The sequence below is a fragment of the Prionailurus viverrinus genome, chromosome D1, assembly GCF_022837055.1.
Source record: "Prionailurus viverrinus isolate Anna chromosome D1, UM_Priviv_1.0, whole genome shotgun sequence".
NCBI lineage: Eukaryota > Metazoa > Chordata > Mammalia > Carnivora > Felidae > Prionailurus > Prionailurus viverrinus.
Genome location: NC_062570.1, coordinates 107,038,488 through 107,051,858, shown reverse-complemented (window position 1 = coordinate 107,051,858; position 13,371 = coordinate 107,038,488). Strand labels below are relative to the sequence as shown.

At 63.2% G+C, this 13,371-nt stretch overlaps 1 protein-coding gene across 1 annotated transcript; it reads right to left on the bottom strand.

Moving 5' to 3' along the window:
• Positions 1-7,134: 7,134 nt before the first annotated feature.
• On the bottom strand, positions 7,135-12,917 carry RIN1 (Ras and Rab interactor 1). The gene is made up of 10 exons (XM_047824255.1): positions 12,543-12,917; positions 12,229-12,409; positions 12,014-12,128; positions 11,842-11,914; positions 11,606-11,697; positions 10,708-11,448; positions 10,174-10,479; positions 9,732-9,863; positions 9,452-9,603; positions 7,135-8,468 (listed from the first exon to the last, which is right to left on the bottom strand). Exons 1-10 carry the CDS (start codon positions 12,626-12,628, stop codon positions 7,974-7,976), a joined length of 2,373 nt encoding a protein of 790 aa, XP_047680211.1. The 5' UTR covers positions 12,629-12,917; the 3' UTR covers positions 7,135-7,973.
• Between the last annotated feature and the right edge of the window lie 454 nt (positions 12,918-13,371).

The window sequence follows — 13,371 nt, the reverse complement described above, 5'->3', positions numbered from 1 at the left end:
TCCCTGGGAATCAGTAAACCTTTTTGCAGGTAGGGACACTGAGGCCCAGGGAGTCTCAGAGCAAATCTGTGGCAGGGCTGGGACTAGAACCAAGGCCTCCTGGCTCATCCCAGTACTCTAGTTGCCGCAGTGCCCCGAGGAGCCATCAAGCAGGGTCTGAGAGCTGGGCATGGCATCGAGAGGATGGGGGGAGGCATCCTAGACAAAGTGCTGAGGTCAAGATGCCTTTGGAGAATACAGAGGTCTCCACTGAGCCTGGAGTGAGGGACAGGAGTGAAGGGACAACGTCAGAAAGCGGGCAGAGGCCTGGATTGGATGGCAGTAAGCTACCCCTAAAAGGCTGGCCTCCATCATGGGGACCATGGGGAAGAGGTATGATGAGAGTTCCCCGTGGCTGGTGTGTGGTGGGTGGAGGGGGGACTGGAGGCCAGGGACCAGTTAAGAAGTTGTTGCAATAGTCTGGGAGAGGGGAGGGAGCTGGCTGGAGAGCCGGGCAGCAGGGCGGGCCGGGCTGGGGGAGGCAGCCTGTGGAGGCTCCTCAGGGGCTGGCCGGAGCCTGATCCAAGGGTGTGGCGGGCCCAGTCATGATTCGGGCAATGGCCCGTGCTGCTGGGGCGTCTGAGGGGAGGCTGCAAGCCGTCTGGCCAGTAGGCCGATCAGATCAGAGGTCAGGACTCCGGCCTCAGTTGGGGTGAAGGGTTGGAGGGCAGGCTGGAGAAGCAGGAGGCAGAGGGTCAAAGGCCAAATTCCAGATGGTGCGGCTGGGCTGACTTGCGAGTTGAGAGACGGCTGAGCCATGAGGAGGGCAGGGGGGGGGGGCACCTCTGACCCCCATAAAGCTAAAGGTTTGGTGGGTTGAGAATGAGGCTTGGAGCCGCACCTAGGTACCTAGTTCAGGTAGGCGACTAGCATTCCCCTGCTCCCATCCAGGATGGGAGGTGTGGAGTTGAGGCCAGGCGGGAGGGGGGTGGGGGTGGGGGTGGGGGTGGGGATTGCAATAGGCACGGCAACGGGGACCTGGGTGGGGGGAGGGGACAGAGAGGGGCTGGTTGAGGTCTTACCCTTTCTGGCAGCTCCATTGAGCCTGACTTCCCCCACAGCACAGAGAAGATGCTAATCCATGCAATACATGCTCGGATGATGGGTGGGTGGATATATCGGCGGGTGCCTGCACGGGGCGGGGTGGGGGGGGTGGGGGGGTGGGGGGGAGGAATGCATGAGTGCACGCATGGGTGGACCGGTGTTTGGATAGGAGGATGGGTGGGTGCATGGGTGGGTGGACAGAGGGACAACGGATGGATGTGGGAAGGAGTAAGCGAACGGACGGATGGGTGGCTAAGTGTGTGGGTGTGTGGGTGAGATTTTAGATGCGCGGCTGGAGACAGGGACCCAGGCAGCTGCCCTCATTCATGGTGAGCCGCGCCATGATGGGTGGCATTCTCAGAACGCGACTCTGTGGGTCTGTAGGCGCGCAGTCTGGGACGGGGGGACAGCTTGGGCTGTACCACCGGTGGGAATCATGCGTGATGCTGCTCTGTCACCACAGTCTGTGTTCCCTGTTGGGGCCTGAGGCCACTGGGTCTTCTCAGCGGGGATGGAGACAGCTCAGGACGCCAAGCTCTGCTTACAGCGTGGGTTGGGAGGCTGGAGTTCTCTGCTCCGATCATGGCCCATATGAGGAGAGCTCACCTCGAGACGGGCATGAAAACAGAAGCCCACTTCCCCAGAAGGAGCCTTGTCTTCCAGCTACTGGGACAAGCCAGACAGTGGTTTTGGATGCAATGTGTGGGCCCGTGGGGGTGGGGGTGCAGGCGGCCTGCAGAGGGGTTGGCCTGAAGAGAGCCCAGTGCAACAGCCGGGATGGGGGGGTTGAGTATGATTGGGGGGCGCCCCCTGGGCAGGCGTCCTAGAAGCTTGGCACGGTCTGCCGCTGAGCCAGCACATTGCTTTGTATACAAATCACCCCCTTTCCTCCTTTTTCTTTTGTCCCCATCCCCCCACCTCCCTCCATTTCTAAATTCTTCCCAAACCACCCCAGCCTTCAAGCTGGCAAGAGGAAGGGCCAACTGGTGGGCAGGAGGCGCCTGGTCTTGGGTGGGAGCCACAGGAGGGGAGGTGGGGGAGGTCCCAGGGCAGAAGTGGGGAGGGAGGGGAGCCTGGGGGGAGGGCAGCGATTTTGGCCTCCTTCCCCTCCCCACGTGCTGGTGCCGCACCCTGGGTGCTTCTGGATGGGAGAGACTTGCGGAAGGGGGTGGGAGAGAGAGGCTTGGAGAAGGCGGAGCCCAGGAAGAAGAGGTATCTGTTGTCCAGGCCTGGGGGGAAAGGGATTCTGACAGCTGGTGGGAGGTTGGGGGGTGGAGCCCACCCTGGAGAGAGACTGGGTGTGCCTGTGTGTGTACCTGGGTGCCTGTACGTGGCCATGTGCGCGTGAGTGCGTGTGCTGGCGTGGGGCTGGCGTTGCTGAGGGTATCCACAGCCGGGTGATGCGCGCATGTGTCCCCACAGGCCCCCACCTGTGAGGGGAGAAACATCGTCCACCCTGGGCACAGCTAGGCCCCCGGTCCCTCTCCTGGCAGATGCCTGACCTGAACCTCTGGCCACATCTGCCCCGAGGAAGGGAGTCCCGGAGCCCACCTCAGAGCTAGAAGGGCCCGGCTGTTCTGCTCGGTGTCCTGACAGCTCAGAGAGGGACAAGGCTTGCCCCAGGTCACAGGGCAGAGGCAGAGCAGGGACTGTACCCGAGTCTGGGGACCCCAGCAGGGGACAGCTGCTCTCCTGGCCCTCGCTGATCCTGTCCTTCCTCTGTTGTGCCCCTTGGCTGTGAGGCTCCGTGGAGATCCTGGTCCTGGCCTGGCTGCGGCTTCCTGGTCCACGGCTGGGCGGGGTAACTGTGGGTGAGGATTCGGTGGCCCCTGAGGCATCTGGCAGAGGCCTGTTCCCTAGAATGACCAACCAGTCCCGGGACTGAGGACTGAGGACTCTCCCGCACTGCAGGTCCTAGATGCTGGGGACCCCCTTAGCCCCGGGGCCAACAAGGATGGCTAGTCACCCTCGCACCAGAGAGGTTTCTTTTTCCACCACGTCCTTCCCACTGCTACCTCAGTGTCAGCCTCCCCGTCTCCACCCTCACCCTGGAACTTTCCCTTGTCTTCCTGCCCCCTCACTGCCCCAGGGATCTTTCGTCTCACTGTCCCTCCCACTCTTTCTGTTCTCTTTCCTCTCTGTGTCAGGAATCTCCAGCAGCTCCTGTGACTCTCTGGGGTCTCTCTGTCTCTTCTGCCCCCAGATGGTCACCTTGTTGGTCTCTGGAGTCTGTCCCTCTGTTCTCTGTCCACTTCCCTATCTTCCCTCTCCGTCTCTGGTGTCTCGCCCCGTCTCCCCACTCCTGTTCCGGCGTCTCTGGCTCGTCACCTTCCCTGGGTGGTCCAGGCTCCCCTCCCCTCCCCCCAGCAAGCACCCCCAGGGCCAGCTGGGGTGGAAGCCAGGTCTGGGGGCTGCGACCAGGCCGGGAAGGGGAACCCAAGCAGACATGATATTTATGTTAGGACTTCAAAGTGGAGCAGAGCCCGAGGCAGGCTTGGTGGGGGCTGGCGGGGGTAGGAGGGGGGAGGAGGATTGTGAGCAAATGCCAGATTAAGGTCAGCTCAGGCCCCTCCCTGGCGAGGGTCTCCTTGGTGACGCATATCTCCCCCCGTGGGACACTGAGACCCAGAGTAGGGACAGAACAGACTATTTTGGTGCAGACTTCCAAGAAAGGCACTTCCTGTACCCCTGTCCTGCCTCCAGCCCCATCCTGTCTTCCGGTCACCCTGCAGGAGCAGCTGGGTCCTCTGAGCACCGGCCCAGCCAGGGAGGCAGGGGGCTCAGAAGGTGGCAGGAGCAGAGAGTTGCATCTCGGCACGAAAACGTCCCTTGGGGCGCCTGGGTGGCGCAGTCGGTTAAGCGTCCGACTTCAGCCAGGTCACGATCTCGCGGTCCGTGAGTTCGAGCCCCGCGTCGGGCTCTGGGCTGATGGCTCGGAGCCTGGAGCCTGTTTCCGATTCTGTGTCTCCCTCTCTCTCTGCCCCTCCCCCGTTCATGCTCTGTCTCTCTCTGTCCCAAAAATAAAATAAAAAAAAAAAAAAAAAAAAAGAAAACGTCCCTGGCGCTGGGACAGCCCTGTGTTCTCCGCTCTCTGGCAGAGGCCTCGCCTGGCAGGGCAGTGAGGGTCTGTAACCCTGTCGGCCCGGACTATGCCAGTCGGGTCGGTCCCCTCGGGGCCTCCGGGGTCCACTCCGGCTGCCTGCCTGAGGGCCCCAGGGGCCAAGATGGCCGCGAAGGTCACCCCACCCCTGCCCCCCACCCTCGGCCTAACCTCTGCTAAAGACACCCAGCTGCTGGGGCTGGGAAGGCCTGGGGTCAGGGGCCCAGGCCCCGGGTGGGGAGGACGGGAGGGGCCGATTGTCTCATCCTGCGGCTCAGCTCTGTGTCCTAAGCCCCTCCCAGGGGCCAGACCCAACAGACACCCCTTCAGGCTGGGCCACCCCTCAGGAAGCCCCCTCCCAGACTAGGGGCTAGCTCTGGACCCAAGACCTTTTAGCTGAAGCCCACCCAGGCCCCCAAAGCCCCAGCCCCTGGGTCATCACCCCCACCCTCTCAGATCCTCCCCAGGCGCTTCCCGTGAATCACTCAGGCTGGAATCTGATGAGCTCAGACCTCCCCGCCCAGCACTGCCGGCCTCTGCCTCCTGCCTGGCCAGTGGGGTTGCCACGCCCCCCCCCCGGGGGTCTTCTCAGCATCTCACAGCCCCCACCAGGGTCCACCGTGGGCTGGAATGGCTGAGTGGTGGCAGAGATAGGCCAGGGCTGGAGTGAGATTAGTCAGGTAAGGGCTTGGACTTCTGCATGATCAGAAGTATAAAAGCATGTGTGCGTGCGTGTGTGCTCTTCCTATGCCATGTGCAGTGTCAGAGCAGGGGACTGGGCTGTGGCCGCTGCAGTGCTACATGGGTAGGTGTCTGTCGTGGAGTCCCTGCGTACCAGTCATCACATGTCTCTGGGTCAGCCTGTCCCCGTGTATGTTTGTCACGGGGTCACGTTCTGACCCTGAGAGGGAGGGCGCTGAGGGGAGGTCTCCGAGTTTGCACATCTAGCGATGTCTGTGTCAGGGTGTGGATCGGAGGAGGGGTCTGTGTGTGTCACTGTGTCCCATCCCGCTGGGAACGAATGCCTAACAGTCTCCAGGTGTTCCTAACACTCCGAGTGTTCCTGTTAAGGCTGGGGGGGGGGGGGGCTCTGGTGTTACGTGACCGTGGCACACAGGATGTCACACGTTCTGTGCACAGATGTGAGTCACGATGTTTCTGTGTGTCAAACTGGGGGAGGGGTGAACATGGGTCACAAGATCATGGCAGGGTGTCAAATGCTCTGCGTTGAAGGTGAGGGAGGGTGGCGGCAGGGGTCTCAGTGACTGCCTTTCTCCGCCCGCCCCCTGGGCCCCCATTCCACAGGGCCTGGCTCCTGGCTCCCCTCCCACCAACCTCTGTTGGCAGGACTCCCATTCCCAGGACGGTGCCAGAGCCCCCCCTACTCCCCCCGTGGGGATGCTTCCCCCCTGGCACCTGGCAGAGCGCAGGCCCTCCGAGTGCAGCGGTTCCCCGGGTGGCCTCCCGCCAGAAGGGGGCCAGGCGTGTGCCTGGGAACGGGCCTGCTCGCCCCCTGGCGGCAGTGGTGGAGAACGCGCCGCCCCGGCCCCAGGAGCTCTGGCCAACTGTCAGGCTGAGTCTTCCCGAATCATTCTACATGTATCCACTAAGTGCCACTCCCGGGCCAGGCATTTGTACTAGCGCCCCGAGATTTAGAGGGGAACAAGGCCGACCTGGCTCTGGCCTAGTGAGGAAGACAGACAATAAACGCACAAAGAGTGCTGCAGTGACTCTAGGGGTGACGAGAGCAACATTTCCAAGTGAGGAAGTGACTTAGCTGCTCCTTGGGAGCCGAATGTCTGGCCCTGCTCTGCAGCAGTGGGTGCCGGGCAAGGTGTGGCACCTCTCGGGTGACTTCCTCTTCCAGAAGGCCAAAGGTGGGAGGCAGGGATGAGGGAGGGGCGAGGCTGAATCCCAGTGCACAGCCTGCTGTTATTGCCAGATCACATTGTTTCCCTCTGGCCGGGCCTGGCGGTGCTCCGATGAGCCACTGCTAGGGGTGTTGCTGAGTTTCCAGAGCCAGGAATTGAGATTGAGCACAGAAGGGATTAGGACGGGCTTGCAGGGGGCTCAGAAGCCTCTGCCGGTCCTAGTTCCTGTGAGACGAGCTCCACATCCGGCCCTGGGGTTCTCTGAGCACCCCTGGCAACCGTTCTAGGTCTTCCTCTGGAACTGAATTTGAGACATCCTGTGTTTGGTTCCCAGAACCCGGCCCTCCCTTAACCTCCCGGCTTCCCATTTATTGAGTGCCTCTGTGGTGCCCAGCTCTGTTCGAGGCACTGGGGGTGGGCTTGGGACAGGGAGAGAGGGCGTACAAAAGAGGGAGACTCCCAACCAGCAAGAAGCTTGGAGCGGGGGTGGGGGGTGGAGAGGGTAGAGTGGCCGATGGCCTAGTGAGAAATTTGGGAGCCCTGCACCCAGATCTGGTGGTGTCTGTATCTGGATTGTCCGAAATCCGGTGTCCAGGATTTCTACCTCCAGCTGTCATGACTGACACACGTGGTGGTCTGATGTCCCTTCCTGTTCAGCACCTGAGGCAGTGCCCCCAGAGACTGGCTGGGGTCCTCCTTCCAGCAGGGGACAGTTCCTTCCCAGGGAGTGATCCCTATGAAGTTTGTCTCACCCAGATCCCGGACTCCGAGGGAGCCTGCACTGACTGCCCCTGCATTGTCCCCAGGTTGCCCGGAGCCTGCAAGGGTATGCAGCCCTTGAGACGTCCTCACCTCTCTAAATTACCCCCTCTGCCACTTCCTGGGCCACACGCACCCCCTGGTGGTCATTACTGGCATTGTCTTTGCTCAGATTTGCTCCCTACTCTGGAACCCCCTTGGGGCTGTGGGGCCTTTAGGGTTAATTTATCGGTGTTTTACAAATCGAGGGCGTAGTTGGAGCCGGACACCCTGGTTTGGCTGCTGTGCCATATCTTAAGAGTCATTTTCCCAAGCCTCCCTGTGGGATAAGTCATGCCCAGCCTCCCGGGAAATCTCTTGTGAGGTCCAAAAGAGTTAAGTGCGGAGAAAATGGTTTCCGAGCACCCCCCGCCCCCACCGCCTCCATTTCAGAAGCCCACTTTCCCTGTCCAATACCCCTGGGATGCAAGGGCACTGGCAGGATCTCCCATCTTGAGGAAAGACTGGGGCCTGGGTGCTCTCTGGGCAGAGCCTGATCTCCAGGATCTCCCCCACGCTGGCGAGAACCTTCAGTGAATGCAGACAACAGACCCTTGGAGGGGGTCCTGCTAACATCCCACCTCCCTCCCTCCCCTTGCCTCCAGTCTGAGCTCTGCTTTGGAGCAAAACCGTCCACTTGACCCCGCAGGACTTCGGCGAGAAGGCAGGGCAGCCATGGCACCTCCACTCTGCAGGTGAGGACACTGAAGCTGGGAGCTGCCGGCCCTCTAGGCAGGCTAGGGCTGGACTGGGCTCCCCGGAGGAGGTGAAGCCTTTCAGGGCCTTGAGGCCCCCAGCCTGGAAGGGCTGCCTGCGTAGTGCCCCATTCCTTTGCCAGAGGTCGGGCACGCTGACCACTACAGGCTGGCTGACCTCCGGCGGGGAGACGCCCCTCCGCTTTATTCCGGTGCTCTGGGGCTACAGCTGCAGCCAGTCTGGGGACCACCCCAGCAGGTGTGATCACAGAGACAAATATCAGACAGAGCTGGCGGCGGACACGGGAGCGGCCCGGGGTGGGGCTGATGGCGGCTAAGAGGGGTGGGGCTGATGGCCGGCTCTGAAAGGCCTTCCCAGCAAGCTCAGGGTTTTCTGTCCCGAATGGCCCTTCTGGCCGCTCCCGGCTACTCCTCTGCTGCTCTGCTTCCCTCAGCCTCCAGTCCCCCCGGTGGGGCAGGGCCCCCCCTGGCCTGGCCCACGCTTCCCTGCACCCTCTCGGCAGTTGTCTCAGACCCTCCCCTGCTGTCCCCAGGACCGGCCTTGACCTCGATGATCCCATCTCCCCGGCCCCCTTCCTCCTCCTCCCTGCCCCCTGCCTCCAGCTCCCCACTGTCCCTCTCTGTTGTAGCCCCAGGTGCGGTCCCATGGGTGTGGGGCCGCTCGGCCTTGCGATAGACGAGGTAGCCGGTTGTGGGAAGCCTGTGGACCGGGGCTCCAGGAGACAAGCGGTGGTAGCCCTGTTCCCTGTACAGGAAGAGGCCGAATGTGTCAGGCTGGGTCACTCGGAACTTCGTGGCACAGAGCTGGCTCAGGGTGGCAACTGAGGCCCCTGGGGGCACAGCCAGGGTCTTGGAGGTACAGCCACTGCTGGGGTCCTGATAGGCCACCCGGAGGAGGTGCTGTGCAGGAGGAGAAGCGAAAACGAGAGCTCAATCCTGCCTGGTATATATCTGCCCACAGAGCTTGAGGCCCCCAGTGCAGACTCCGCACTGGGTGGTATGGATCCCGCGGTAGAACCAAGTGACAGAAGCTTTTTGGACGAGGTGAGCTTCAAGCAGGGCTCTGAGGAAGGGAGAGAGCTGTGTTGGCTAGCGGGTCATAGCTGCGGGCAGGCCGGGAGGATGGCTCCCGCACGCCCCTGCAGGGAGCCTAACAACCATACTACTGGGTGCCCTCAGCACTCGTCCTGCATGAACCCATTGAAGTCTGACATCCACCCCACGAGGTAAGTACCGTGACCTCATTTTATAGATAAAGAAATCGAGGCACAAAGGGGTGACATAACTTGCCCCCGCTCCTGCAAACAGAAAGTAGCAGAGCCCGCCCGGGCTTGAACCCAGGATCTGGCTACAACGTCTAAACTCTTAACCAAGGCTAGGAAGGATCCCTTGACTGGATGGAGGGGAAGGTGAGGGGAGCATGGGCGGGGAGCCTGACTCCAGGGAAGGCCAGAGCCCCATGTGGGGGCTGGAAGCCAGGATTTGGGGCTTGAATTTGCCACCCGTGTCCCTTTCCCTCCCCGTGTCTTGTCTGTTTCCTTATCTGTAGAATGGAGAGCGTAATGGTCCTAATAATAGAAACTTCAGAGTTTCTATGAAGCTGCGGGGCTGAGCCCCTAGAGCACGGAGCACGGTGCCGGCACATGGAATGCACCCTGTCTAGAAAGGCTAGGCTTTGACATTGGGTCCACACAGGGTGCTGTTTCTCCGGCACGGTGATGTAGGACCAGAATTTCCCCTGCTGGGTCTCACTGGGAAAAGGAGGGGACTGCGCAGGAAGGTGCCAGAACCAACAGGCACCCCTGCCCCACCCCTACCCCCCACCCCCCACCCCCTGGGGGCTTGGCGGTGGGGGGGGGTGGGCAACGTGGAGGCCCTGTTACCTGGAAGCTGTGGGTGGCAGGCAGGCGGCGCTGCTCCCAGAGGCTGAGGGAACGTTGTAGCTCCTGGGAGGGGCTCAGGGGGAGCATGTGGGCCTGGTCCAGGCCACTCAGCAGGGCCAGGCTGGCCGAGAGGCTGGTCAGGTAGTAACCACCTGGGACACGAGGGGAAGAATGTAGCTCAGGCTGAGGGTGGGTGACCCTTCCCCGGCCCCCACCACCTACTCGGGGGCCCCTAAGGCACCCCGGCCCCCCACAGACAGACAGGCAGGGGCTCCCTCACCCTCTCCGGTGAGCAGGGTGGGCTCCAGAAGCTCTGACATGTACTCAGCCTCCAGCAGCAGCTCAGGAAGGTCGCACTGGGCCAGGACGAGGCTCAGCAGCGGGAGGAACGCGTCTGCCCCTGCCCCCTCCCCTGTGGGGTGGTAGAGGAGGAAGCTTCAGACTCCTCTGGGGTCCCAGGGTCGGTATCCACGCCTTGCCTCATACGGTGACCCTCCCCTCCACCCGCCGGGCCTTGGGTGATGTGGTCTCTATGGCAACCACCGAGAGGGGCTGTGGAGAGGAGGCTCTACTCTCTGGGCCTCAGTGGCACCATCTGTGAGATGGGAGTGTTGGACCCATCCCCCCACCTGTGCTGTTCTGGAATTTCTCCGCCACCACCCCTCCCCGCCCCCCCCCCCACTCGGCAGGGGGCTGGCAGGGAGTGGTAGGAGGGGGCCTACCGGCCTGGGTCCTCAGGGCTGTGTAGAGCAGCTTGCAAGCCTGCAGGAGCCGCTTGACCTGGGCACTGGGCGAGTAGGCACGGAGCAGCTGCAGCAGCTTCTGACGCACCTGCTCCATCTCTCCCGGGGAGGGCAGGCTCAGGTGGGACCCAAAGGCTCCGGGGCCCTGGGACCGAGCCAGGCGGAGGCCCTCAGCCAGGCGGCCCAGGGAGCCGTCGGCAGAAAGCCGGCGCCGCAGGCGGGCCGCCAGGATGGGCCTGAGAGGCTTGAGCACGGAGCGATGCAGAGACTTCTCCAAGATGTGTTCTGCGGGGGAGAGGCGGCCAGGGTCAGGGGAAAGAGGGTGCGAGTGGGAGCCAGAGTCCCAGGGCGGAGGGGGGCGGGGAGGGGGGGTGTAGTCGGGGAGGAAGAGAGGTGAAAGGGAGGGGGAGACCTGGGGAGGTGGGAGAATAGCAGGGGAGAGGCGGGGAATGGGTAGCCCTGGAATGAATGGAGAGGTGGGCCGAGCCTGTGAGGCCTGGGCCGGAGTCTCACCCAGTCTCTCAGGTGGCAGCAGCTTCTCAGGGCCCAGCTCCGCGCTCAGCATGGCCCGAGCCCGGCTCAGTGCCTCTCGGACACCCTGCAGCTCCCGGGGCTCGGGGCCGGCCCGCACCTGGGTCAGCAGGTCCTGCACCAGCTGGCCGACGGCCGTGTGTCGGTCCTCCACCAGCGCCGTGGCTGCCCGGCCCACCTGCCGCTCCGGGGCCAGCAGGGAGCAGAAGGCAGAGCTCATGGACCGAAGCAGCGGCCGCCGCCGGCGGCCCAGGCGGGGTGAGGTGGCTGGGCTTCCCCGGGACCCTGGTGCCCCCTCTTCTTCTGAGCTGCTGGGGGAGCCACAGTCTACCTCCTGGAGGGAGGGCAGGGGTGGGAGGCTGGGGCTGGCACTCCCTGGCACACGGTACCCCACGGAGCTCTCCCTCCGCAGAAGCTGGTGAGGGGGTAACCTTTCTGTCTGGTTGGGGGCTGCCCCCGGCAGCACGGGGACCGGGGGAGGTGGCACGGCAGGTGGAGACAGAGGGCTGGAGGTCTCCGTGGACACGCGTACTTTGAAGCTCCTCTTGAATTTCTCCCGCTTGGTGGGGCCCAGGTCCCCTGGGAACAGGGGATTGAAGAAGCACAGGGCGGCTCCTGTGCCCTGGTCCAGCTCTTGCGGGGACCGGGGCTTCAGCCGGGGCAGCCGCGGGCCTTCAGACAGGCCCGGCTGAGCCTTGGTATTGAGGGAGGAGCTCCAGAACTCTAGGGAAGAGAAAGCATTTGGGGGTCTCAGGGAGGCTTGGGGAGGGTGCCCGACCGAGGGAAAGGCACAGGCTCAGGCTGTGTGCCCGTGTGCCTTCTCTTTCCCCCCTGGCCTCAGCTTGTCCATCTGTGCAGTGGGTAGCAGAGGGCCGCTTACCGATGCCCAGATGGGAGATGGCTTCCAGTTCCTTGTGGGTGGCTGCCTGGCAGATGGCTCTGGGGAGCTGGAGTGGGAGGAGAAGGATGTCCCTGAGGCCAGAGAGGGAAACAGAAAGCCAGGGGTGAGGGACGCGCAGGGCTCTGGGGGCTGGGAGGACCTGGAGGGGCTGGGAGGACAGGATGTCCCAGGGAGCAGGGACCAACGCAGACCAGGCGCCCTGCGGCCAGGCTCACCGGGTATGGCAGTAGGCACAGATGAGCTGGACCAGGTCTGGGAACGTGAGCTCTGAGCCCTCCAAGGAGACGCCTGAGAGACGGACGGGAAGTGTGGTTGTTTTCTGGGGAACACCCCCGTGCCCTGCCCTGACTGCTTCCAGCCCCTACCCCCCAGGCCAGTCCCGCTCACCCCCAGGGCTCTCCTGGATGTAGTGGCTAGAGACAAACGAAGGGCCGCTGGCCTCGGGCAGCCTCACGCACAGGGCCTGGCACCCACGAGTGTTAGATTTCCGCACCAGGAACGTCTGCAAGGGACAGGGGTCGGGGGCTCGGGACCTCCGTGTCCAGCCTCTCTCCCCCCGCCACCCTCCGCTGGCCAGTCCTGGGGTCAGGGGCCAGACTCACCCCCGGGGGCTCAGTCCTCAGCACGTGCAGTGCAGCCGCCGCGTTGGCCCGGAGCTGCAGCCACACGGGCCGTGTGCGCAGCAAGCGCTCCCGCAGGCTCACGGTGCGCCCGGGCCGCTGGGGCCCACCCGCCGGCCCCCCGCTGGCCCCAGGCACGTCGTAGAGCGGGTCCTGGGCTGGCCTAGGAGTGGTCACCAGATTGGAGCAGGGGTCCGGGGGGTGGGACCCTTGCCCGACCCTTTCCTCCTTCTCTGCCCTGGGACAGACTGCCGTCCCTCCCTGCCCCACCGGCCTGCCCTTCCAACTTCACTAACTTTTCTCTCTCCGGGTGCCCAGGTGCGAAGTTGGACACGCTGGGGGCTCCGAGAGGGCCTGCTTCTGGCTCCCCAGGGGTTTCCATGGCTGGGAGCTCCTTCGGTTTCTCCCGGTTTCTCCCAGGACTCAGGAAGAGAATCCAGCCCCCAAGGCAACAGCGCGCTCACATTCCCGGTGGTGAGTAACACTTCCTGAGGGCGGTTCGCCCTGTCACGCCCCGCCAGTTAACTCTTGTGTGTCCACTCAGCCTGGGCAGTGCCCACTTCCTCTTTGTTCTGGGCCCAGCCTAAGGGGGCAGGCATCCCCCTCCGTAGAAGTGCCACCCCAGGAGCCCCAGCTGCGGGGCCACCACCCCCGCACAGTGCATCCTGAAGCCTTACCAGCCTCCCCAAACCACACAGGCAGGCGGGAAGGGGTTAAGCTGGGCCCTTCTGGGTCCCCACAGGCCCAAGTCTTGCCCTTGGGGCACCTTTAAGTCTGTGGTCAATTGCTCATCTGTGCGTGGTCTTGGGGTCAGCCCTGTGGGAGAGCACCCCCTGCTGGTCACAGATGACTCATCCCCCCCCCAGCCTAACTTGGGTTTTGGAATATCAGGTTGCTATGGAGAAAGGATGCTGTGTCTCCATGGAAACTAACCCCTTTGCTTAACTGAGGTTCTGGGGGTGGTTCTAACACTCGGCGCTAAATGGTGGTGGTGGTGGGGGGGTTTGGTTGTGAGGTCGTCAGCACACGATGCTGCCAGCTGCCTCCTACGCACACAGGCCCCGCCAGCCTGCCTCACCAATCTGCCAAGTGACTGGGGCAGGTGCAGGCATGACCCAGTCTCCA